Here is a 26,377-nt window from a genome sequence, read left to right as displayed (position 1 = left end):
ATTTAATCTCAAGCTTCAAACGTGGGTATCATTCAGATTACACCAGTAGATGTGGTTTATATTTCATAAGATGATGAGCAGAGCATTGAAAACTGAGCCACCTGGTTCAAATGAAAACTCAAGTATGCTGATTTCAGTAGGATGCCAGTGACCAAGATGAAATTTCAACCTGGGAGCTGCTAAAGAATATCTGCTGAAAGAAGTTTGTTCAAGTTCTCTTGATGCTCTTGACACAACATCCCTTGATTGTTTCTTGATTATAATTAGGACTTGTTTTATTGGAAGGCTGTGACCTCAGTTTCAAAACTTGACTTCAGTTCTGACAACTAGTGAAATGCTGTCTTTATGATACTACTAGCATTATTAACAGTATGAACACTGCTGTTTAAGCAAAATAAAACATGTGTTGCTTACCTTTCTTTTTTTGGTAAGTCAAGAATAAGTATATGAAACAGCTCATGTATTGCTCTGACTTTGACAATTAGTCTCCAGCACTCTCAGATGGGCATATTTCACTTACAGTGAAGTGCTGAAAATGTGGGTTACCTTGTTACAAAGTGAAATGTGAAAGAACTTCTGAAGCGTTATAAATGTATGATAAATCAATGCCCAGTTCAGAGGAGAAAAACTCACTGCAAAACATGCTATTGAAAGAGGTAGAATCAAGGTTACTAGAAGGCTTGGAAATTGTCGTAAAATGTCAAAACAGCAGATGGTCTCTTGAAAACATGGCATTTCAATACTTGTTATAGCATCTGAGGAAGACTTTTATTGGGTCACGTATATTATTGACTTAGATTCTAATAAAAGATTTTCTGTACCTTTAGACATCTTTGTATGTTTTCCGGTGCTTAGTTTTACACTGCTATTTAATGGAAGTCCATGATTGTGTCATGAAAACTTACAAGGCTAAGAATCTGAAGTTTAGTGTGATATTAATTCTGATTTTAAGAAGTCTGTGTCTTACCCATCTGAAAACATCCTGTCAGATCTCCGCAGTGGTGTGGTAACATAGCTAAGAAACAAAAATAATAAGAGAGAAACCTTTTTTGACACTTGGAGGAAGAACATTTTGGCTCATTTGTGCTGAAGCTGAAATGGAAGTTACTTGTAGAGATTAAGTCTTTCTCACAGGTCCTTGCTAATTGTATTACTTTGATCTTTTCAACTCTTGTGCTTGAGGTGTCCATGTAAACAGATCTTCTGTTTGCTTTTTCATTAGATTAAATAGAATTCCGATAAAGTGAATGATCAAAGGCTTTCAGACCTTTATTGGTGAAAACTCTCCTCTCAAATCCTAATTAAAATAAAACTAAACATGAGATAATCTGAGATTTGATTCAGAATGGTTGCATGTGACTTCCTAGTAATTGCCCATTGTGCACCATCCTTATCTTCTCTAACCAGTGGGTTCTACAGCATTGAAGTACAAGCCCGTTCCCGTGGTTGGCTTTGATCAGATGTCTGTATAGTTTTTTCACTGATATTCTAACTTACAACTGTTAGATCTCATTTTGTGTTGGTTTTGCAGCTTGTCTGTTGTAGGTATGTGACTACCTACCAATGCAAACAACTAAGTTGGGTCAAACCTGAGAATTCTGTGGTATTTCCCACCATATAATTAAATACTACTTTTCCAAGAGCACCTAATTTAACAGAAATTGCATGTCCTCCTGTGTTCTTTCAAGTAGCTACTTGGTGACTCTTCTAAATATTCTCCCACCTTCCCAGTAAATGATCAAGTGCTTGAAATTCTTGTTATTGAAACCATTCAACCCAGCTGGATCATGCACTCCATATGAGACACTTTTTCTTAAGGGTATGTTCTTGCCGCGTGCAGATCTGTTTATTGCCTAGTGAACATGAATTGGCTCAAACGTACCCTTAACCTACAAGGTTTATGGTTAGCTACACATGAAATGACTTCTGATGTAGTGCAGCACGGTCTCAGTTCAGATTTTTGCAAGTCTTCCATGTTCTGAGTACTTGAAGACCTTGCCTGGACGGATTGTTTTTCCTCGAAATGTGTCCATCTGTAACGTATTCACTTCAGCTTCCATTTATCGATATGTGAACGCTTGGCAAAAATGTAGAAACACCTAAGGTGATAAATATAAGCTGCTTATGGAGAACAACGTGCTGGAATCATTCACATCTGATTGAGTGACTATAAGAAAGTATCCGTAACTTATGTTCTGTATTTTGGGAATCTTAAGTTTACCCACAGTATCTTTGAACTAAATATACCGATGCACTTTGATTCTGGTCCTCTCTTAAAACTAATTTGAAAGTACAGAATAACAACTTCCTGAGAAACAGCCACCACTGCTGTTTTTGATTTCTGGAACACTTGCTCAAACAAGTTCTCAGATTTTGTCTCTTTAAAATTGCTATCTGGTTTTTGAAAAAAATACGTTATTATTTAGTTTTAAATCAATTTTTCCCCCCATTGATATCAGGATTCAGTGGGCTGTACTGCCCTTTTATCCTTCAAGGTACTAGTGCTTTCTTTGAGATAATTCTTGCAAAATTCACTCAATATTTTTCCTGCGTATGTGGTAGAGCAAAGATGTCTGCAAGGACAACCGCACCAAGACGTGGGGGTTGGGGGGGCACTGCTTATGAAGTATTCTCAAGGTGTGAAATGTTTTCTGGTGAGATCTGAAACTCCGTCTTCACTAATGGTTTGGGACAAGTTGAAAGTCTGTGGCAAGTAGTAACTGCCTGCCGGCGAAGAGAAATGCCTGTCGATCCATTAAGAGAACTGCCCTCACTGCCACAAGTTTGGTTTTTGTTTTCCTTCCTGTCTCGCGAAGAGATAGCTGAATCCAAAATACATACTGTGACCTACACTTGTTGATAAGCACTCTTCCATTTTAAAGAAAAGTATTTTTGTCTAATGCTGTTTAATGGGATGTTTCTGCGCTTCTGGGATTTCCTTGCCAGTCCTTACGGTGTCCTGCTTCTGTTTCCCAACACGCTGTTGCCGAGAGCTCAAGAGCAGCAGAGCAGCTGAGCTGTGTGGTCACCAGTAGACCCATCTAAACGTATGACGGAGGAGTGTTTAAATCATTGGTTTTTTCCCCTCAAAACACATTTGGGAAGGACAATGTTCAAGCAACTATCTTTCTTCCTGTCTACCAGCCAGACGATAAAAACGTCTATTACACACCTCAGCTCGTAACTTCTGGAGACGTGAGCCACTTAGATGTCCTTCTCAAGGAAAGTTTGAAATGCAGGCACTGCTGCAGCAGAGCAATACATGCACCTTTAACTGCCACACGCACGGCCCTGAACGCAGAGTTGTCGCTCTTACCCTGCTGAACCGCACCTTGGTTTCAGAACACGCCATCAGTCCTGGAAGTGTTGGCTCTGTGTGATCTCCCTCACACCAGTATCACGGGGCTGGTAGAGTTTGCTGGCCATGGTTTGCAGTGTGACCGCTTGGTCTGTGGTGCACAAAGACCTAAACTCGTCTTGTGCTGTTAGTAGACAATGAACCTGTGTTAGTTTTGCCATGTAGCTGAATTGTCTGTGTTTTCAGATAACTGGAGTCCTCTGAAAAACTTTACTTTTGTGTTTAAAAATGAACTTGTGTAAAACCAGACCTTGGTTTTATACAGATGCATTTCCTGTTTTTTGTGCTCTCATTCCTGTCCCCATTCTCCCTTCCCTTTTCCCCTTCTGCATATGTTTTACTGGTCTGGTGTTGTCTCTAACTTTATCTGGTTTCTGTCTCAGCAGTAGAGTAAATTCTATTACCCTGATAGTACAATGGTGGATATAATATAAACTTCAGAGGATTCTCCAGGGACTAAGAGGGAACCAGTCACCAAAGGTGTCTTGGAACTGTTAAGAATGACAGTGATATAGCTGAAAAAGCAAGGGGGCAATTTCTGTTTTAATGTAATTACGTTTTAACCTTCTTATTACAGTGGACTGTAATAGACCATTAATTGACATGAAGTTTATTTTTATGTTAATTAAGAACTGAAGACCTCAGTGTCACAGTTTAGAAGGAAGGCTTACCTGAGACTTGTGTTGTTTCATCTCCACTCATTTGTAAAACTAAATATCCAGCTCTAATAGCACCTAAGTAAATAAAAATATCTGCATGGTTCTACAATCTTAAAAAAAAACCAAACAAATGATGCTGACCTTTCCAGAAGACGGGAAGTATGCACGTGGCAAGAGGCTAATTTACCTTTCTATTTCCCAAATTCAGCATGTCCCAAAATACCATACAGCAAGGAGACAGGCCCTTCTTTCTACTTTGCCAGTGAGTTGGGTTTTTTGTACTAATTTTGATTGTACAGAAAAGCACTTTCTAAAGAACAGATGTTAAAGGAATGGGACGTGTTGAGGGAACAAGTTTCCTTGCACCAAACCAGTATGTGGAAAACGCAGGAAGGTTCCTTTCCATGGATAGGGGAGTGAAGCTGTTGAACAGATTTATATGATCACAGGAAGCTGATTTGTCACTTTTAAAATGTATTTTGCATGCCGAATGATCTCTTAACTTTACTACCCAGTCTTTTCTTCTGCAGCCAGGAGTGAGTGCTGCATGTGGATAGCCTCTGCTCAAAACCTAGGTGAAGTGCCTCACTCCGTTTCTTTCGTGGCCCAAATGAGATTTTAAAACTTGGCAAGTTATTCTGCTTCCTAAGAGAAGTATCTTGTGCCTCATCTCTTTAAAAAGCTGTGGCTCAAGTCCTGAGCCCCTGGGAGGAAATAACTTGAGTTGCAGCTGAGGTAAAGGAAGCTTTCTGTAGTTACTTCGGCGTCACTGAAGGATTGCTGTTGTCATTATTATAGGGTGACTAGACGAGGGCTCTTTGCTGGTGTGTAGCATCGTGTGCTTCCTCCTTGGCAGATGAACATTATCAGTTCTGTTACCTGGCTCTGGTGCTCCTGTGTGGTGTTGCCTGAGCTGGTGACCTACATCAGTGTAGGGGATGGGAGAGGGACTGATGTTCTCCCTACTCTCAGTATGCAACAGTTAACACAGCCTTTTGTTGAGTGTGTGTACAGAGAAAGGCGGTATTGTGGTTTAACCTGTCAGGCAGCTAAAACAACCCCACAGCCGTTCGCTCACTCCCCTCCTACAGTGGGATTCGGAAGCAGAGAATTGGCAGAAAAAAAGTAAAAGTCATGGGTTTAGAAAAAGTTTAATGTGACAGAAAAGGAAGAGAATAATAATAATAACGATTATAAAAGAGTATATAAAACAAGTGATGCACAGCATACTTGCTCACCACCCACAGACCACCGATGCCCAGCTAGTTCCCAAGCCATGGTCCAGCCTGCAGCCAGCTTCCACCGGTTACATACTGAGCATGACGTCATACAGTGTGGAACATCCCTTGGCCAGTCTGGGTCAGCTGTCCTGGCCGTGTGTCCCCCCCGCCAGCCCCTCGCTGACAGGCAGGGTGCGAAGCTGAAAAGTCCTTGGCTTGGTGTAAACGTTGCTGAGCAACAACCAAAACAGCAGTGTGTTATCAACGGTATTCTCATCCTAAGTCCACATCAAAGCACTATACCAGCTACCAGAAAGAAAATTAACTCTATCCTAGCCGAAAGCAGGACAGGCGGATAACTAAAAAATACTGCCTTGTGTGGTAGTGTTCATTGCACTTTGAGGAAGCCGTTTTGGGGGAGAGGTGGAGTGTTTGCAGGATGAACTGTAGTTGTCACCCAAGACATGGGAAAGGAGGATTGCAGTTTCAGGGTATTTTTGAACATGTTCCTGTCCTGCAGTGAGACTTGCTGTGTCTGTCTGTAAGGCCATGCAGCCTATGCCAGGCTCTTCCAGGGATTTTTGAGTTACTTATTGCTAGAGGGCTGTGAGAAATACCACTTGTTCTCCAAAAATCTCTTCAGGAGCAGACTTCCTGTGTTTCTTGTACAGAAATGGTTCTGTGTGAACTAATGTTGTAGGATGCTGACCTGTCCTGTTTTCATGCATCTTGGTTTGGTGCACTGAAATAACTTTAATAAGCTCGTTCCTTTCGTGGATAATCTTTTAAGTGAAGTCCACTCTACCTGTGTAAAATAACTTCTTTAAATGTTTGTATTACGAAAGAAACATTTGCTATTTCTTTGCTTCCTACCATTCAGGTCTTTTAAATGTAGTTATCCTCACCATCTTACTGGGTCTGGCAATAGTTTTGAAGTTTGTTCACTGGTCAGTTCTTGAAAATAGGCTCTTCAGTGCATCTTTGGACGGTGACCAACGATGACCACCATTGGCAGCATTGAAATTCCTACCAGGGAAAATCTGAAATTACATTACGTGGTTTTTGCATATACCCTTGTAGCTGGGAGTTCTGCTTTATTTCTGCTACTCTCACCTCTTTTGATTCCAGCTCCTTGTGTGGGTTTGGTGGCTGACCACTACTTGTTTGCCTCTCAGAAAAACGGGTTGCACCTTTGTAGAGTTGAATTCAGTAATTCAATCCATCTGATATTTTTGCTCGCTTCATTACTTATCTTCACTTTGTATCCCTGCAAGGTTAGTGCGGTTAAATATTCCACATAAGGGAACAACCTGATGAAAAAGATGCTGAAGTGAAGCAGGTTAGCCCAGGGAGTATTTCTCGGGGAGAGGAACGTAAGGCACAAAGCGTGAGGAAAAACTGTATTTCTGCTGGAATGAGCTGAAGTTACTTGCAGCCAGGAGATAGGCAGAGCTGTTTTGTCCTTTCCTAGAGCTTTCTCGGATACTTATCCACTTTCTTGAGTACTAGATGGCCATTTGGAAAATCTCCAAAGTACTGACAATGGGGGTAAATGTTGGATAATTGGCTATTTTAATCCCCCCCCCCGCCTCCTGTCTTGTCTTGTTTGCTATTTGATCCGTGTAGTGAGGTAGTGAGCTGTTTTGATGAAGAGGCAAAAAGTCTTGAAAAAAGTCCCAGTGAAAGTGCTTTAGTTATGGCTAAGCAGGTGAATTTCTCATGACTGTTTTGCAAGACTTCTTTCACGGGCTTGCTGGTCTCTGAGATTTCATTGGTTTGTCAGGAACTATTAATTGCACTAGCTAAACATGGAAAACCTTTTATGTTTCTAGAGTTGAAGTTTGAACTCTGGGTTTGAACTAACAAAGAGCTGTGCACGTATTTCAGGCTTGCTGCCACTTGTCCTGAACTGTTCTTGATTTGTATGCAGTATCTGTACGGGATTTAGATAAGTGTCCACATTTTTGTAAAGACACTTTTAATATTACTATTAAAACATAATTTGCAGCAGCATCTGAAGTCGTTTTAACCAAACGTGTAGAGCTTATTAGGGTAATTTGTTAAAGGGAAAATGGGGGAGAGGAGAAGCTAAGCAAATAAAAATTCTTCAATATAAAAAATTTGGTACTTTAAATGCAAAGCTATGGATGAAAGATGTTAGAAGGTTATGGAAGAGCTGTTACTATGACAAAAACTTGATCCTTCCTCCCCCCCCCCATATGGTTTCTTTAGGGTACTATTCCTCTGTTTAACTGCTTTCTTAAGAGAGAAATTCTTCATAGTGAAGTTTTATTGTATAATGTATCTGCTTCAGAATAACTTAGTTTATTATTCTCTCAGCTATAAAGAAATGAAAGATGAATTGCACAAATGGTTTAAGGGAGTACCACATTATTTTGGGGGCTCTTAACAAGTGATGTGGCAGGATGTGGGAAGCCTTGAATATCTTACAACTTGGAATTAATTTTCATATAGATTTTAAAACCTCTTGAATGGAGTTGAAGTTCATTTGTAGTTGGGCGTGCCAGCTCTGTGGCTGAGGCAGTGGGATGAAAGCTGAGGAAGATTTCTGGTAGCATGCCCTTTGGCAAACAAGTCGATCCCTCTATGCATTTATTTCTGTTTCTTTGACAGAGGTAGTAATTCTGGCCTTCTTCAGAGTGTTGTATAATAACGAGGTTGAGAAATTTTCCTACTGTAGGAAATGGTAAACTTCATACTATAAAAACGATCGGTGTTTCCATTGATAATTTTCACGTAGTCCTCGTGAGAAGGAGCGGCAGTTGAAAGTCAAATAGAAGCATGGTTGAGATGCTGCTGCAAAATAAATTTTAGTAGTGATATGCAAAATTTAAAAAATGCTTTTCTTGCATTTGAAAGCGTAGCAAAGCACTATGGCAGAAGATACTGGTAGTTTTGCCAGTGTGCATAGAAAATATTGAGGTGTTTTCAAAACCCCTCTCAACTGGTAATGCTTATAGTGTATGAGTATGCTTGTACACTTGTGCTTAAGTACACGTATGTGCTTGTGCATAAGTATGTTAGGATCAACTCAAATGGCAAGAATTCAGGGTTGCAAATCTATATGAAGTTCATCTGCATTAATAGCCTGAAACTGTAGTGCACATCACTGTTGGACCATTTGCTCAGTGAAGATTTAATAGAACTTTCAAGAAAGCAGGACAGGATTACATTAAATGTGGTAGGCGGTTATTTTATAAAGGAGACACCTTCACAGTGGCCTGTGCAGGGGAGAAAAATCTCAATTAGGCAAGAAGATACTGTTTATATGTATTCTAGTGAGTTTGAGTATTTTAGAACTAGCATTTGCAAGCTTTGTAGCAAAACAACTGGAGAAGAACAAGTACTCGCACAGGGTAGTAGAGTGTCAGGGCTGGTTAATGGAGCACAGTGGGGTTGCTGTTCTTTTGAGATTTGTTTTTGCTGAATAGTATTGTGCTTTTTTCAGATGCGGCTACATTTTTGTCCGTTTTCTCCACCCATCTTGTCTTTCATCCTTTATATCCACTCAAGCAGTTGTGTGTGTTCATGAGCTTAGAGCCCAGCACAGTGAAACTCTTCAGAAGCTGCAGCAGACAGTGAGATAACGCACCTCACTAGCCATGAATGCACGGGGCAGGTGGTTGTAGCCTAACAGATGCACTCCAAGTTTCTCCCTGTGCCCTGCTTTCCAGGTTTGTTTGCTAGGTCAGGAAACCACGACCACAAAACCCATCACTTCTAAAGGTATGCCACAGACAGGCGCTTTATTGGCCATCAAGTTCTCATGTAATACAAACCCCATTAAAAAAAAAGCTGTAACCTGATAGATAGTAAGCAGCAATTAACTTTGTTCAGAACAAAAAGGTACCAGAACAAATAAGGAACAGTTGCAGAGAAGAGTCAGGAGCAGGTTGATAGTTTGCTTGGACTGTTTGTCTTTTAGCGCTATTGTCAGCAAAACTAGCCTCGGTTTTGGCAAGCTGTGATATTGGAGATGGTAGTGCACGTTGTCGCATCCGGAAGTGTTGTTGCAAACTTTGGACTGGTTGTTGCACAAGATCTAAAAGCAGTAGAGGGGAACAGGCAAAGCATCTTCATTTTCTTAGGGTCTTGCTTTCCAGTTGCATGCCTTGTGTTTAAAGGAAGACTTGCTATCATTATGGCTTTTCATACCCTCAGAAGTAAAAAAAAAAAATAAAAAATTGCGTGGCCTGTTTTGAAGCAGAACAGAGTAGGGCTTCCCAAGAAGGGACTTGGTCTTTGTTTGTTTGTTGACTGGTATGGCTGTAGCAACAGATGTGGTTTCACTGGTGTGAAAGTTTTATGTTGTTTTTTCCTCTTTTGGAATTTTTTACCTTATTTGCTACTGTTTCAAGGAATTAAGAATTTCATGGCAATGTTGAGAAGGTCACAGAATAGTGGTGATCCAGAACAGATTCCTTAATTGGCCTTGAGGGGAGAGGGAAGATATGTTATTTTAGTACAAGATACTGGCTTCAGCAAAAATTTGGTGCTCAAGCAGCCTCAGTTTCCTCAGCTGTTACATATATACTGTGTGTCCCTATAGCTCTTAAGCATACATGCCGTGTGTATACTTTACACTGACTGTACTGTGAGCAATTTCCAGAAGAGTAGCATGGTGAGGTTAGCCAGGTATAAGGCCAAAGAATTTTTTTGGATGGTGGAAATAAAAATGGCTTGTAACACCTTTGAAAAGTATATTTCAGGAAAAACTAAATTGTGTGAAAATTATAAATTTGATATTTTAAACTGGTCTGTCTGACAAAACAAAAGAAATACTGCTTTTTTCTATGTAGTATCTGTTACGTTGTCAAACTAGGGAAGATGAACTGTCTAATTATGGTTATTTATAGACTTTCCTGCAAAACCAAACTACACAAAAGCAAGGTAAGATATTCAGCTATTTGCAAGATAAATAATTTTTTAGAAGGGGGAGGGAATATGTTTACGGTATGTTTGAGATATAGCGAAATCTTCAAGTGCACATGGTGACTTGATGAGATGCATATTCTGTATCTTTTATTAAATATTCTTCTTTTTCATCCTAGTTTCCACTGGCTCACTTGCTCAGCAGTATGCCCACCCTAATGCTACCCTGCATCCGCATCCTCCGCATCCTCAGCCTTCTGCCACACCAACTGGCCAGCAGCAAAGCCAACATGCTGGAAGCCACCCTGCTCCTAGCCCCGTGCAGGTAACAGAACTCAAGGCAGTGAATGTCTTTAAATTCTATTTAAGATGCTCTGCTGGAAGATATTGCATCTATCTGATGCTTGATGTCGATAGATTAGTTTCTTTGAGAGGAAAAATGGTAGGATGGAGCAGTTGCCCAAAGGAACTGCATGTGACAGATCTCATGCAGGAGTTGTCTAGATTCCCCTCTGTTTTGTGGAAGGAAGTAAATAGAGCTATATAATTTAATTTTTCTCTGCTTGCAATGGCTAGGACTCAAAGGTAGCAGGCTCATGACGTAGTTTGTTAGATAAGGTATCAGGGAAACTTGCGGCAGTCCCTTTTCTTTATTGGTCCTGTGACCAATATCAGAGTCCAACCACTCATTTCTCTCTCTTCACAGGGGATGAGGTATAGCTTGTTTCCATGTTACGGTTAAGGAAGAATCATAATTTTGTCAGAGCTTTAACATGAGTGGAGTTACAGCTGGAAATAGCAGATAAATGCTGAGAAGCATTTGATTGTATTTTGTTAAAGACAAGGAGCTGAAAACAAAATAGGCCTTGTGATAGTGCTGCATGCCTTAGTTACCTCCTGGTAGTAATTTTGGGCTGTTAAGTGTATGTCAAGCCCCATGGTTGCAGGTTCTCCTTGGTTTTACCTGGCAGTCTAGGTTCTATTTTCCATGCTCCTACTCGCATGACTTTCTAGTGCAAGGAGAAAATGAGCCTGGTGGAATTGAAATGTTTCCTCATGACCATAGGTGTCATGATCCTTAGATTTACCACTGAAAAGATTCACAATCAAGAGCAGTTTTGCAAACCTTTCTTACACTAGTTTATAAAATAAACATGTCTCGCTTCTAGACCATAACCTAAATATTACTGATCTTCTACCTTTTGGTTTTTTGCAGCATCATCAGCACCAGGCTGCTCAGGCACTCCACCTGGCAAACCCACAACAGCAGTCGGCAATTTACCACGCAGGTCTAGCTCCAACCCCACCTTCCATGACGCCAGGCTCCAATACGCAGTCTCCACAAAATAGTTTTCCTACAGCACAACAAACAGTCTTCACCATTCATCCCTCCCATGTTCAACCTGCATATACCAATCCGCCACACATGGCCCATGTCCCCCAGGTAAACACAGTTTAACAACCTTCAAGACTAAATGTCTTAATGCCACAAAGTTAGGACAGTCGGGCCTGCTGAAGTGATTTCCATTCTGTCACCTCTCAGCACAGACTACCTGTTTTGTTATTTAGGTTTCTGTCTGTACATTGCCTTTATTTAGAATTTTACAAGATTTTTGGACCTCAGCTTCCAACACCCAGTGCATCTGCAACTATAGTTTAATGAAGACATCTTAAGCTGGCACTGCTACTGAAAGAAATTGAGCTCTCTTCCCAGTTCCCGGCTCCCATTCTTGTCGTGCCCCACCATTCTGCTCACAGAACTGTTTGGCCATGCAGCAAACCAGACTGGGGACGTGATTCAGCTGAAGTGTGCCTCCCCTACCCCTGTTTTAGGCTATGTCTCAGTCAAATCAGTTCACTGCTCGGGTTCACTGCATGATCACAGGGAGAGCTGGCATACAGAAAGGTTGGAGGTGAGAGCTGTGTGGAGGAAGGCTGAATTGCTGCTTTTGGTGGCAGTTTTAGGGTCTGCATTGTAGTCAAATTTATACAAGTACATCCAGTAAAGGATATTACACAGGGTTACTAGGGACTAGCAAGGCACTGCAGTGGGAGATAGGTGAGATTCAGTTCAGATGACTGCAAGACAATCCTGGCTGAAAGAGAAAGCTCCATGTGTGTGTATGTGTCTGTGTATGGTTCTAAACGAACTGCTTATGCAGAAGATCCCCGGTGATTGTTGGGCAACTTAACAACAGTCCTTCCCTCAGGATCAGAAACCCACTTCTCTTAACTGCTCTTTTGTGGTCAGCTCACTGAAAAAAAGGATTTGGGGAAGGGAAGCACATGATTGATTAATCAAGAGCTCTGCGTAAAGCAGTGTTAGAAATGTTTACTAAATCTCACGGATTTAGTGTGCTTTGTGAAGGAACAGACAATCGGTAATTTCCCTGCACAATTTCTTCTTCAAACCAAGGACTTCGTGTCTGGCTTATGCCATCTCATCCAGGTTAACAATAGTTTGGGATATCATGACTAACTGTAATTAGGGAGGTTAGTCTAATAGGTGTCCACTCCCTTGCAGAGTTCTGATAAAATCTTTGCTTTGGTCCCTGGGACAGTCAGTTAAGCCACTGAATTAATAGTTATTTAGGAATTGTTTTACTGATGTTGAGTTTTTGGCTTTTTAATTCCGTTAGGCTTGTAATTTCTCTGCTTTTGTACTGTGGGAGGATAAGGAGAGGATGTCCAAACTTGACGACTGCTGTGGCGTCTTGCCATGTCCTCCCCAAGCTCTGGTTTCTGCCAGAATCGAGATCCTTGCTCCGCTCTGGTGTGATGGCACTGGTGTGAATGCCTAGTTTGTAGAGCTTCTTGGGGTTCCTCGCAGACAGCCCTTCAGAAGGGTCTTGCTTGGAAGCTCCTGGGTTAGCGGCATGTTCGGTGCCGTGCCTTGAAACACGAAACGTGTTTGTCTCAAGGTCAGTTTAAAGGTAAAACCATACGTGAACTGTGCTGTGCACGTCATGGCCAGGCCCGTGCCTGAGCTGTAGGATGCGACCATTGCCTTCCTTTCTGTGTGCCAAGCACTTCGTAAGCAAACCTCGCTAAAGCAAATCAGATGCAACTTTGAGTCAGAACTGACTGCTCAGTCAGGATTTTTTAGCAATTGCAGGCAAAGTCTGCCTTACCCTTGATTTTTGACTTACGCAGTGTCTTCTGCTGTAATTATTTTAGGATGAAAACTACAATCCATAATCCATGGTATTTATACCAAACTAACTGACTTTTCAAAATGAAGTAGTTCCCTCAAAAATCTCTAATGAAGGAATAACTACAGTTCTGTAAGAAAAATTAAATGCATGTAATTATTCCATTGTGGGGAAACTAATCACTAGATTTAATAGTTTCTTAGCAGCCTCATTTCCAACTTCTGAACGCAGTTCTGAAATACCGTGTAGTAGGAATTTCAGTTAGGCTAACACAGCGGATCAGTTGAATTTCCCTTTAGGTTATCAGATGAATCTCGAGCTTTTAGATATCTCACTTGAGAAACAGTACTTGAAAATTCATTACAGAGTACTGTCAGCTGCCAATTTGCAAAGCATTTGAGCCACAGCAGAAATTTTTATCCAATGTGTGTATGGAGTACAGCTGCTATATGAATAGCTGCTTTATAATTATGGCTGCTATAATAGCATGTTTGTCAAAGTAAAAATGGTGCTGATCCTGAAAGGTATTTCTGTTTCACAGCCTTATCTTCTAAGCCTTTTTTAGAGCAAGAGTGAGATTTGAATTGCAGTTCCTGCCTTTAAAGGCTTCTTGAGTGCTACTAATACAGTGCAAGTCTGATAAAGACTTTGAGGAATGTCTGTGATGAGTCGAGTAACCCTTTTTTGTCTTTAAGAAATAAAATTGGAGCCACTATCTGCTATTTGTCTTTACTGGCATGTGAAACTTGTGGGGCTGCAATTATTGCACCGTAGTGCTCTGTTAATGGGATATGGTAGAAGGACAAAACAAATCTTAGATACAAATGCCTTTTTTTTTTTTTTTCCAAGAGAAACCCACCGAGAGCTCTGAGAGTTCCTTAATGTTTTGTGTTTTTAAGAAACTAGTGTTTACTAGCTTTTTAAACCAAAAAATTGATGACCTCTGGAGTCATGAACCGCTCTGAGCTGAAGAAACCAACTGACAAGTTACTGAACTTGTTTGCCAGAAGGTGATCAGCCATCGTAAAGATTAATCTCCTTTTTCCGCTGAGACTTAACTATAATTACTTAGATCACACAAGGACCTTAACTGTGATGAGCTTAACTGAAAACAGAACAAAGCTGACCTAACAGAATAAAGGGATGAAATCACTCATCTTAGAATGACTGTGTAGATGAAGGATAATGTGGGCACAGGTCACCGGAGAGAGTGGTTTCTAGGGCAGGGAGCCACGAAAGAATGTGGAGTTGTGTAATGAGCAGCCGAAGATGGGAAAGGGATGCCAGGCTCTCGGCACGCCTGGAGTTCCTATCTGTACGCAGTGCATTCTCCGCATAGGAAGTGCTTTGATCTAGGTTACTAACAGTCGTGTTTTGAAGATTTGTTGCTGAGGTGGTGTTTTTTTGGTTGGTGTTGGTTTTTTTTTTTTTTTTTAAATATCCCACTGTTTAATGCTGGCAGTTTCTCCCAGCGCTCACTGTCCAAATGGCTAAAATTGAGAATGTGACTCAGAGCCAGCAGTAAGGATTTGAGCCCTTTTTTTCTTTATTTTTTCTTTTTGTGTTATTATTTTTGTGTTGAGATCTCTGACTTAATCCCTATAGCTAATCTAGTTAAAAGGGAGTAAATCTCTGGATTTACTGGTACAGCTGGAGAAAACTTGCCAGTCATGTGGCCAGGAGTGATGCCTCCTTGTGACCATTATACTAAAGAGCTCTTTGTTTCAGGCTCATGTACAGTCAGGAATGGTTCCTTCTCACCCAACTGCCCATGCTCCAATGATGCTAATGACGACACAGCCACCTGGTGGTCCCCAAGCCGCCATCGCTCAAAGTGCACTACAGCCCATTCCAGTCTCGACAACAACACATTTCCCCTATATGACGCACCCTTCAGGTGAGGAGTGTGTGCCCGGGAGACCTGCACCTTAACTGAGCCAGGTCGTAGTAGTGAGGAGAACTGTTATGAACCAGATTTGGGGAAAAAGAATTAAAAAACAAAACAAAACAAAAAACCGAAAACAAACCTTAAGATGTCCTCGTAGAGTGGCAGGCTGCTGAAGGCAGACTGTTTCTGCGTTTCGCATTTATGCTTTGCCAGCCCGAATGCGAGCCTAGATAAGTGTAGGAGATGTAGCTAATTTAGCAAAGACTTTGCTTCTCTAGCTCAAGTAGAGAAACGGATAACCGTGCAGGCACTGGCACTGTGGGACTCTGTTCTTCCAGGTTTTGCCGTGGTTTTGCCGTGGGGGATGGACTGTGTAGCCTGTTTATAATGATCTGGGGGTTTATTAAATTTAAAGCGATCGGTCTTGAGGATAGGAGTGAAAATGTTGCTTGGGGGGTAGGGCTGTTAGACTTCTAATGACTGAAGTAAAGTGACAGCTGAAGTCTAATCTTTAATTCAGAGTAACATTCTGCAGCTTTACTTTTGGGGAAAAGTAGGTGCTGTATGACTTCTTTCTGCTTTAAATTTAACCTTATCTAGGTTTCTTTGTTATTCGTTTCCAAACAGCCTCTAAACTTTCGTAGCGAACTAGATACCTGATTTTGTTTCTTGGGGAATGTGTGAGCAGAACAAGGCTGCTTGCTGAGGGTTTAGGTAGGGAAAAAAACATCCAAAGGACATCTTGATATGCAGGGTTTTGTTTTGTTCATTAAAAAAAAAAAGAAAAAAAAAAAAAAGGAAAGAAAGAGAAAAAGAAAAAAAAAAAAAAAGAAAAAGTTCAGCTCGGTAGTTGTCCTGTGACCACTTTACTAGCAAACTGTTGTGTGGCTTGCCAATTTATTATTTACATTTGAACTTTTTTTTTACAGTACAAGCCCACCACCAACAGCAGTTGTAAGGCTCATCTGGAATAACTGAAAGGCTGGATACCTTTTGTAGGCCAAATACCCTCCTTCTACTGCTTCTGCCAACTGGAAGCACAGAAAACTAGAATTTCATTTTATTTTGTTTAAAAAAAAAAAATTGATTTCTTGTAACATCCACTAGGAATGCTAACAGTTCATCTTGCAGTGGGAGAGATTCGGACTGAGTAGAGGCATTTAGGAACTTGTGGGCTATTCCATAATTCCATGCACTGTATCTGAGTCCTGCAAGTGCCCCAACTCTGCTTGCTGAAAACTGGAAGTTATTTATTTTTTAATGACCCTTCAAAGTTATGAACTCATCAGCTAGCAAAAGAAGTAACAAGAGTGATTCTTGCTGCTATTATCACTAAAAATCAAGACTTGGAGATCCCTTTTACTTCTAACTAAACTTGAAACAGGTTCAGTAAAAAAAAAAAATTCTAATCGTCAAACTGATGAATTATTATTTATAAATCACGTTTGATGAGATAATCACTATCGTGAGACAGTGATGTAACTTTTAAGTTAAGAAAACTTTTACTTTGTAGATAATATAAAATAAAAACTTAAAAAAAAATTAAAAAATAAAAAAAGTTTTAAAAACTGACCTACTTAGTGTTTGTGTCTTGTGTTACCAGTATCTTACTTTAAGGTCTTCTCCAGCTTTCCATCCAAACTGGAGTGAACATTTTCTCTCACACCACGTAAGCTGTGCGGTGCGTCTCTTGTCTGCTGCTGCTGTGCTGTGTGTGTGTGCCCCCCGCCGCGAAACCAAATCGATCCTGTTTGACTTGCAAAAGTAAGTGAAAGGTTTCAAGATAACAGAAGTTCGATACAGGTTTTAAACAATTTCTTGTGTTCAGATCTATTCCCTAACGCCAGCCTTACGCTGTTCTGGCTGGCGTCACAGGTGTCGCCTCTGGGCCTTGAGGCTTAAGATGATAAAACTACACAAGTCCGCGACCAGCAGCGTGCCCTCGTGGCCAAGGCGGCCAGTGGTACCTGGGGGGCATGAAGAAGAGCGTGGCCAGCAGGTCGAGGGAGGTTCTCCCGCTCTGCTCTGCTCTGCCCTGGTGAGGCCACATCTGGAGTGCCGTGTCCAGGTCTGGGCTCCCCAGTTCAAGACAGACGGGGAACTACTGGAGAGAGTCCAGCCGAGGATGATGAGGGGACTGGGCTTATAAATATCTAAAGGGTGGTGTCTAGAGGATGAGGCCAGACTTTTTTCAGTTGTGCCCAGTGACAGGACAAGGGGCAATGGGCACAAACTGGAACATAGGAAGTTCCATCTGAATATGAGGAAAAACTTCACTCTGAGGGTGACCGAGCACTGGGACAGGCTGCCCAGAGACGTTGTGGAGTCTCCTTCTCTGGAGATACTCAAAACCCGCCTGGACGCGATCCTGCGCAACCTGCTCTGGGTGGTCCTGCTTTGGCAGGGGGGTTGGACTAGATGATCTCTAGAGGTCCCTTCCAACCCCGACCAGCCTGGGATTCTGTGAAGTTGGCAGTGCTGGAGGAGGGAAGGAGGAGATCAGGGTGAGCATTCCCTAGCAAAATGACCGCTAAAAAGATGAGAAAAGGACAGGAGAACCCTGCACTTGAGTATCGCCTCCTTCAGTGTGTGGAAGTTGTGTGCACAAGCTTTCACGGACAGCAGTGACGTCGGATTGCGGCTTGGTGAAAACCATTCGGGGGAATACGCTGCAGTAGGTTCTGACATCATCCTTCCAGGTCAGCGGTGCAGGAACACGCAATGAGCTCACGCTGGGGTGGGCAGCAGGGGGCACGAGGCCGTCGCTTGGGGCAGGACTCCCTGGAGGAGCGTGCTGAGAAGGGGCAGCTTGTCACGGGACCTCGGCGTGGCTTTTCATTTCTAAGGGAGGGTTTCTGTCGTTTTAGCAGCTGTAAATTCAGGATCTGTTAAAACAGTATCCAGGCACCTAGAGGGAATCGGACTAAAGACTAAAAGTGAGAAACGAGTTCTAAAAACAGTTTATTAAGAGCAGATTTTTTTATATTATGGTAAAATTGCATTATTCGAGAATAAGTTACTTGTACAGTACATACAGAAACAATATATAGAAAAACCTACTATACAAGAATAACTTCTGTGCAGGTGAAAAGTAGAATTTTCAGATCAATACGCTTTTCATCCAACAAACTGTTGGCTTTAATCATCCTGCTAAAGGCTGAGTTAGAGAGTGCACGGTCGCCTCCCCACCTCTGGTAGTTGCTGGCGAAGGTTAGGCTCTGTTCAGATCGAACAAGCTTAAATTAAAATTTGGAATATTGTACTCGAACCTGTTAGTCAAGATTTTAAGGCTTTATATGCTTGTTAGACTAAAACTGCATTGTTTGGATGAGAGCAGTGTTCTGTGGGCTGGAGACTAAGAAATAAGCTTTGGCCTCACCCCGGACCTGGACCTCTTCCTAGAAGATTTGCTCCAAAATAGTTTTGCTGCAACTCCCCCCGCTCCCCGCCACGGGTGAGGCCAGGGGGGTGTCAGTGTTGGGTAACCTGCTCTGGATCCCCGGTGCCGTTCCTCAGGGCTGGGGTGCAGGAGGAGGGGGTGGATGAAGAGGTTCAATAATGCTTCGCTTCATGATCTTCTTCAGAACCTGTCACCCACGAGGATGCGCAAAAGCCACCGGTAGGGTCTGCCGGCAAAGAGCAAGTGGTTTCCTAAGCGGGAGGTGGAGATGAGGGGGAGAAGTTCTGGCCGGACCGGGGTCCCAGCTGTCAAAGCAAGCGAAGGCACTGACTGGTTTGCATCTTTATTGCCAAACCCGCCTGTCCCCAGCAGCTGGTTGGAACCGGGATCCCCTCCCTGCCAGCCCTCTCCTGGCGGCGGGCAAAGGCTCCGGCCTTTCACGGAGAAGTCGCTGCCGCTCGCGTCGTGGCTTTGGCGCGACGGATCTGAACTCGTGTTGCACGCGCCCGGCCCCCCAGGCCAAGGGACAAGCCGAGACCTGCGTGATCACGTCTGACGCTGCTTCGGCTCCAGGAAACGCTCTTTCTGCTCCGCGGGAGCCCGGGAGGCGGCTGTACCTGCAGCACGCGGCCGTGGGGGCTCTTCCCTTGGCTTCCCCTCTCCCCAAACCTCAGACTACCTCATCAACACCAACGTGGGCCGGGGAACTAAACCTGCTGAGTCCTGGGGGGCCCTTTTCCCAAATTTAGAAGAATATAGAAAGTCCTTCAAATTGCTTCTATTCCGTATAATGGAATGGCTTAATGCTCTTCGCCCGCTGCCGTAATAAAGAGGAGTACCTTACGGGCTGGATTAACGTGTGCTGGCAGGGCCGCGCGTCAGGCTCTGACCTGTGTCGCAAGCCAGATGCTTTCTAGGAGAAACGGGATTTCAAACTCAGCCCTTCAGGAACTGGGGAAATAGCCTCCCCCCCCCCCCAAAAAAAAAAAAAGCCCCAACCCCCCTCCTTGCGTCCCGGTGCAGCTGGAGTCGGGACCGCAGCGGGTGCGAGCTGTGGCAGAGCAGAGCACTGAGGTGGGGAGATGGTGGGCGGCCCCTGGCCACCTTGGTGAGGTTTGAGATGGAAATAACCCGAGCGACTTTCCCACCGCTCGCTAGCGGGGAGAACGGGAGTTCGCACCCACCGGAGTTTGTTTGGCCGACGGGGCGATAATGAACTCAACGTATATTTTGCTAACCAAGCACAATGATTTCCATTTAAACTATGGAGAAACCCCTTGCAATTAAACTGCAGGTTAAAAATACCACATGCGCGTGCATGTTTAGTCGTTGGCGCTCGAACAATACACCCCGGCGTGCCAAAATAACCCATCCCAGCAGCAGCAGCATCTGATTTATCTGGCAAGGGCTGCGTGGGCTGTGAATAGCGATCCCTTTTTCCCAGCCCGTTCTTTGCTGCAGATGCTCTGAGCGCAGGGTGATTCGGGTGAGACCACCTCGTCTTTTTTTTGGGGAAAGACTCCTTTGAACGCGGCTGCGGGCAGCTCGGCGGGACTTAAAAAAAAAAAAAAAAAAAAAAAAAAAAAAATCAGCTCTTTGAACCTTAGCAAGATTTTGCACGTGCAAGTGTTTTCCAAGGTGTGCGTGCTCCAGGAACCATGCACCAAGCAAGGAAAGGAGCTGACAAGTTTGCGCTATGCTTCCTCCCCTTCCCTTCTCCATCCCTCTAAAAGCAAGACCGTGGGGAATTATTTATCAGCGATGAAGGGAGCCGACTTGCCCGGCACAAACCAGCCCCGGCTATACACGCTCCTGCCATTCGCTGCAGCCTTCGTGCTGATCCGGGGAGAAAAACGGGATGCGGATACGGCCGAGAAGCTCCAGCCGAGGACAGGGCTGGCTTTGTTTTTCCAGCAGCCTCGCGGGGTCTGGCAGCACTGGAGGTGCGACCGGCCAGCGCGATTTGCTCTTAATGCTCCGCTTTCAAGAGGGAATGTGCAACGGCATGCGCTGAGCGCCGGGAAACGCTGGTCCCCACCGAAATACGGGCTTCCTCCCCGTGCACCCATTTTTCAAGTCGTTTTAAACAGAAAAGCGGGGGGGGGAACTTTGCCTGCTCTGAATGCAAAAAGACAGCCTGGGAGAGAGCTGGGCCAAGAGATGGGGGGGCACAAAAACGCAAATCCTAAACGGTTTCTCGCGTCGATGGTATCCCGTTTCTCCCAGTCCTCCTCTTTCGACTACTACTTAAGTAAAAATACTTATAAAAGCAGATTTGCTCTCACGGCCGCTCCCTGGGCTGCGTTTGGCCCCAGATATTATGGCTCTGCCCGGTCCCGGTTCCTGCCTTTGCTACCTCTGCCCTTCCTGGCTCAGCCCAGCACAACGCTGCCGTCATCTCGCCCTTCGGTTCCTGACCTTGAGCAGAGCTTGGCTCCGTGGGCTTTGCCTGCCAACCGGGCTCACCACGCGCTGGCTGAATGGCAAAGCCCTGCCTAGAAGCTGGATTTTTTTTTTTTTTTTTTTTTGCAAAACTCCCTAACTGGGCCCCAGGAGGCCTTTTTTGCTTGCTCGATTTCATATTAATTCCTAAATGGTAATGCTCCTGAGGGCTCCCACCTGGGGGGGGGGGAATTTAAGGTAAAAAAGTTTTCCTGTAAGGCAATTTCAAGGCAAGTTTTGCATCCGAAATCCCGGGGAGCGCCGTGCGGGCTGCGCTGAGAAATCTGGAAGTTGAACGCTGCGAACATCCCCTCCTGCATGTCGCAACAGCTCTGGCCCCTTCCTTATTCTTAAAATAACGTCAGCTTCTAAGAAACGGTTCCTCTCTTGGCACGGCCGCGCCGGCTGCCCCAGGTAAAGCGACACCCCGGGCTTGGCGGCACCGACGGCCGCGGAGCCAGAAAATGGCAGCGGAGGTTGTGGCACGGCCGCGCTCCCGGGCTCCGGCATCTTGCACGGGTGCCTTCACCGGGGACGGGGACACGGAACCCCGGGGATCCGCAGGACGCGCGGTGCTTCCCACGGGAGCTCCGTCTTGCTCGGCACACGCCTCGCCGTGCACGCAAGCGGCGCTCCTGGGGCGAGACGCGGGCAGGCGAAGGGGTGAAAGTGCCTGCGGGACGTGTAATTGCAGCCCTGGAGATGCCACCGGGCTCCTCCACCTAAGGCACGTCGGGGGGTGCAGCCCCTCTGTGGGTTTGGGGGGGGGGGGGGGGGGCTGGGAGAGGCTTTTCCTGCAGGCGGGGAGGCGTACGCCGATGGCACACACCCCACGCACACCCCTGCGAGAGGCCGCTGCATAGCTTGAAATACCACCAACCTCTTGGTTACACAGTGTTTGGGGGGGGGGGGAGAAAAAGAAAAAAAAGAAAAAGAAGAAAAAAGAAAAAAAAAAGAAAAGAAAAAAAAGGCAAGTGAGAACGGGCTGGGCAGCTGCCTGCGCTGGCGAGGTAAAAAAGTGTTTTAGGGAAAAAAAAAAAAACCCTCACTTTAGATTTGTGCCTAAAATGCTTCAATTACCAGGAAAAAGCGCTTCCATCACCGGGAAGAGTTATTGACTGTCAGTCTCTGCGCTAGTTCTCAACTAGTGCCATTATTAACGATGGGGCAGTTAGTGTTCACGTCTTCATTCGCAAGGCTGACGGCGTAAGTATGGCTGGTGCAGGGAGTGACTGCAACTGTGTTTAAAAAGAAGAGCAAGAAAAGCCAGTTTTTGCCTTAGCTAAAAAAATAAAGCCCAAATTTTGATCGTGATCGTCATCTGCGCCCGCTGCGGGAGCTCAGCTCCGGCAGGTCGGGGTTTGCTGGAGGGTTTGGCAGCGGCAGCACGTGCTGGGGCGGGAGGATGGGGCTGCACACAGCCCGGAGCAGCAACTGTTCGATGACTTTATAATTCACTTTTTTCTTTTTTCTGTTTTTTTTCTTTTCTTTTTTTTTTTTTTTTTCCCCTTTCTCCAATCATACGGGTATAACGCAAGACCCCGGTTCCTTCACTGGGCGCTGTCGTGTCAGGGACAGGCGGGAGACCAAGCCCGATGCCGTGATGCTCGGCACGCATGGACGCAGGCAGGAGCGGCGTGTGTAAACAGTAACGAGAAAGCTTTGATAATAACAACTAAAAATAATAAAAGGCCCTTTAACAGGCCGAAGAGAGGGAGCACACCCGTACTGGAGTGAAAAATTACCCCCTTCCTTGCAAAAATATAATAATCATCCCTAACCAGAAGGAAGAAACTAGGTACATTCTTTCTCTTGATGGGATACTCAAAGTCTCTAGGGTTTCTCCACCCGAAAGTGCATCCCGGTGCCGGTGCGGTGCCTGTCAGAGCGGCGTGTACTGGTTGTCGATGGCGCGGCCGTGGCCCCGGCCCGGCGCCTCCGCCTCGTAGTCCGAATCGCGGTGCCGGGGGCCAGGGGCCACGGCCGCCCCGCTCGGGCGCAGGCTCTGTGCCAGCTCGGCCGGCGGCGGCACCAGGTGGAAGATCTGCTCCGGTGGGGGACCCGGGGGGGTCTCGTCAGGGCCGCGGGGGCAGGAGGAGCCGGCGGGGGCGAGGCTGAATTCGGGGCTCCAGCTGGGAACGGGCATGGGAAGATGGACCGTGCTGCCAGAGCCGGGAGCTGCGGGCAGAGGGAGAGACGGCCGGTCGGGGGGATGCTCCTGCCCCAGCACCCCTGCTGTGGGTATCGGGGTCGGGGTGCGGGGCGCATCCCGTGCCCTCCCTGGCTGCAGCAGGGAGCGGCCGGCGGTTTGGGGCAGCTTCTCCTTTCTCAAAAGAGGAAGCTGGGAGCTCGGGAGTCACCTTTTGTGCTGCTGCCTGGACGCTTCCGCTTCCCCCCACCCCACGTGCGGCCAGAGGGCCCAGCTCTGCCCGGCCCCGGGGCACCCGCGTCTGCCCCCAGACCCTCCTGCCGGGACGGGAACCCCCATCTCCGCACCCCATGGGAACATCCCCATCCCTCCGTGCCCCTGTACCTTGCGGCTGGGGCAGGACGACAACGTAGCTGGACAGACGGACGTCGCAGGCTGTCCCGCACTCCAGCGGGATGGGGTAGCGATGGAAGTGGTGCAGCATCTCCACGATGGAGGAGAAGCGGAGGTGTTGGACGCGGCACTGGCCCCGCTCCGTCAGCGCCAGCCGCAGGTGCTGCGGGGAGGAGCACAGACCTGTTACCCTTCCACCGGCTCCCTTGCTGGAGGAGATGATGGGGGGGCATGGGGATATTTGGGAGGGGACACAAACGGCCTTAGCACGACGTGCTGCAGCCCCAGCCCGCGGTGCACTGCTCGCTGCAGGGGGTTTCGCCTCCCCCCCCCAGGAGCAGGGACGGGGCTGCCAGCCCGCTGCAAGCACTGGGGCAGAGACCAGGCAGGGAGAGCATCTCCCTGGGGCGGGATGCGATGGGACGGGGACCGCGCCACGGCGGGGGGGCTGCCCGAGGGGCTCCTGTGAGCTTTCCCCCACCACCACCCCAGCCCCTCTCCCGCCTGTACCTTTGCTCTGCCCTGGAAGTTGAAGGTGAGCACGTACTCGCCGCGGCGCGTCTCGCTCTGCCGCACCAGGAAGACGCCGTGGCCCTCCAGCCCCCCCAGCTGCACCAGCTGAGCCGCCTTCACGCGGGAGATGGGCCCGTGGAACCAGGGGCAGGAGGAGAGGAACTGCTCCATCTTCGGCCCCGCTGCCTCCCCCGGGCCCCCCGGCGTCGCCCCTGCTAGGGCACAGGGATGAGTGCCCCGGGATGCGGGGACCCCTGCCCGTCACCCCTGTTCCCCTCCCCTCTGGCTCTGCTCCCCGGCCATGCCATTTGGGGATGCCCGATCAGCCTGGCCACCCATGGCGGGGACCGCACCCCCCCCCCCCCCCCCCCCCCCCCCCCCCCAGCGAGGGATGCCCCCAGCATCTCTGCCCTGTCCCCAGGGTCCCCCGGGCATCCCCATCGCTCACCTTGGCTGACGGTGTCGGTGCTGTCGGTGGGGCTGGCGGCCATGGGGTCGGGGTGCCGGCACGCCAGGAGCTCGGGGTCGCCCACGTCAGACCTGCCGGGGACGGGAGACGCCAGGCTGAGTGCCGGTGGCGGGGGACGGGAACGGTGCAGGGGGACATGGAGTGGCTGTCCCCATCCCCAGGCTCGGGGATGCTCGCCGGGCGCTTACCCTCTGCGCACGCACTCCCGGATCTCAGCCGTCCAGGAGCTGAGCTGCTGCTCGTCCCCCGCCTCAAACAGGACATCGGTGGCGTTGGTGACCTGGGGGACATCGGAGAGGGACGAGGGGGCTTCAGAGAGAGAGAGAGAGAGAGAGGTGCATCCCCCTCCCACCCACCCGCACTTGGGGACTGACCCTGACCCCAGCTGGGGCAGAGCATCCCCCGCCCTGAATGCCGCATTCCCCCCCCCTCCTCCCCGTGCACCCCCCTCCCCAGCTAGGAAGAGGAACCGAAATTTGGCACGGGAGCTTTTGGCAGCCACGTGCACCCTGGAGGGTGGGAAAGGCCTCGGGGCTGGCAGCGGACCCCCTCGGGCGGGCCCTACCTTGAGGACGAAGGTGTGGAGGTTGTCGGGCATCTCGAGGCGCGTGCACCTCCGCACCTCCTGGACGGCAGAGCAGGCGGCGTGCAGCTTCGGCTTGGAGCCCTGCGGAAGGGAGTGCAGCGGCTGAGCTGAGCCCCTACAGCCCCACACACACCCACCCCCCCCCCCCCCCCGAAACATCGCCCCCACATCCCGCTGCTCTGCTGGGACGGGGTCAAGTCTGCCGGGAGCCACCCGAGGCACGGCAGCCGGCAAGGAAATACCCTGCTCTGCAGGGAAATACCCCACCGGCACGGAAATACCCCATGTGGCAAGGAAATACCCCGCATGGCACTGCCGGGGCGCACTGGGGGGGCCGAGCAGCGCCTGGAGTGGGGACCCATCTCGGTGGCCCCCAAGGACCCGGCGGGAGAGGGACGGGTGGAGGAGAGGAGGGCGAAGGGCGTTCCCAGCATGGCAGCATGTGCCGGGGAGACCGTGTGCACTGATGGGGAAATCGGGGTGCAGGCAGGGAGCGCCCCGGTTATGGAGGGGTGGGGGGGTCGGCAGCGCGCTTGGTGGTAGCGTGCCAAGAGCTCCCGCGGCCGCCCGGCCGGTTTGGTGCTGACGCAGGCACATGACAAAATGCTGAGCAAACACTTCCAGAAAGGCTAATAATACCCCTCCCGGCAGCTTTTGGTTCCTCTGCCGCCCAGCACGCCCCGTGCACCGGCAAGCGAGCCGCTGACTGCCGTGAGGCTGCGGCACGTGGTGCCCACCCAGCCACCCCCTGGGACCGGGCTGCATCACGGGTGCTGGGGACCCTTCTGGGTGCAAAACACCCCAGGGACCCCACTGCTCCGGTGCTGGGCAATGGAGCAGCCCCCTCCCTCCGTGCTCACCGCCGTGGCCGGATCTGAGCGAGCGAGCTGCACCGTGCAACCCGGCAACACCCAACCAGCACCGGTGTGTGCCGGGCACGCTCGTCGCCCTGCACCGGGCTTGGTGCCAGCACAGCGTGACAAAATTTTGGCTGGCATATCCCCAACCACCTGCACAACCCCAAGAGGGTCCCCACAAGGTGATGGGGGACATGGCACGCTCACTAAACCACATTTAGTTGGGTTTTTGGGGTTTGGTTTTTTTTTTTTTGTTGTTGTTTTTCCATCCCCCCCCGCCCCCTTCCTCCCTCCCTCGACACTCTCGACCGAAGACTCGGTGTACTTTGGGGCCGGAAACGCAGCATGAGAGGGATCAGCCCTTATCAGCGCCGAGCTGTGCCGAAAAGAAAGTTCTT

At 47.4% G+C, this 26,377-nt stretch overlaps 2 protein-coding genes across 25 annotated transcripts in view; one reads left to right on the top strand and one right to left on the bottom strand.

Annotated features, from left to right (window-relative positions):
- Positions 1-16,451, top strand: part of ATXN2 (ataxin 2) — a 52,480-nt gene extending 36,029 nt beyond the window's left edge. For 7 of the 15 annotated variants that reach the window (XM_054843796.1, XM_054843797.1, XM_054843792.1 and 4 more), the window contains 4 exons: positions 4,226-4,279; positions 10,310-10,455; positions 11,347-11,574; positions 15,011-16,451. In XM_054843796.1, coding sequence (XP_054699771.1) covers positions 4,226-4,279; positions 10,310-10,455; positions 11,347-11,574; positions 15,011-15,214 — 632 coding nt within the window. In that variant the 3' untranslated portion in view covers positions 15,215-16,451. Of the gene's footprint in view, positions 1-4,225; positions 4,280-10,309; positions 10,456-11,346 lie in introns of all 15 variants that reach the window. The other 8 variants (XM_054843787.1, XM_054843785.1, XM_054843794.1 and 5 more) reach the window with 4 other exon arrangements.
- A 1,667-nt stretch (positions 16,452-18,118) lies between these two features.
- The window catches only part of SH2B3 (SH2B adaptor protein 3), a 29,638-nt gene continuing 21,379 nt past the window's right edge, over positions 18,119-26,377 (bottom strand). For 6 of the 10 annotated variants that reach the window (XM_054844382.1, XM_054844383.1, XM_054844381.1 and 3 more), the window contains 6 exons: positions 25,102-25,203; positions 24,725-24,816; positions 24,516-24,607; positions 24,065-24,282; positions 23,546-23,717; positions 18,119-23,190 (listed from right to left, as the gene is read on the bottom strand). In XM_054844382.1, the coding sequence (XP_054700357.1) occupies positions 22,895-23,190; positions 23,546-23,717; positions 24,065-24,282; positions 24,516-24,607; positions 24,725-24,816; positions 25,102-25,203 (972 nt within the window). In that variant the 3' untranslated portion in view covers positions 18,119-22,894. Of the gene's footprint in view, positions 23,191-23,545; positions 23,718-24,064; positions 24,283-24,515; positions 24,608-24,724; positions 24,846-25,101; positions 25,204-26,377 lie in introns of all 10 variants that reach the window. The other 4 variants (XM_054844385.1, XM_054844377.1, XM_054844380.1 and 1 more) reach the window with 3 other exon arrangements.

This window comes from Grus americana, chromosome 16, assembly GCF_028858705.1.
Source record: "Grus americana isolate bGruAme1 chromosome 16, bGruAme1.mat, whole genome shotgun sequence".
NCBI lineage: Eukaryota > Metazoa > Chordata > Aves > Gruiformes > Gruidae > Grus > Grus americana.
This window is presented reverse-complemented; position numbering and strand designations above follow the sequence as displayed.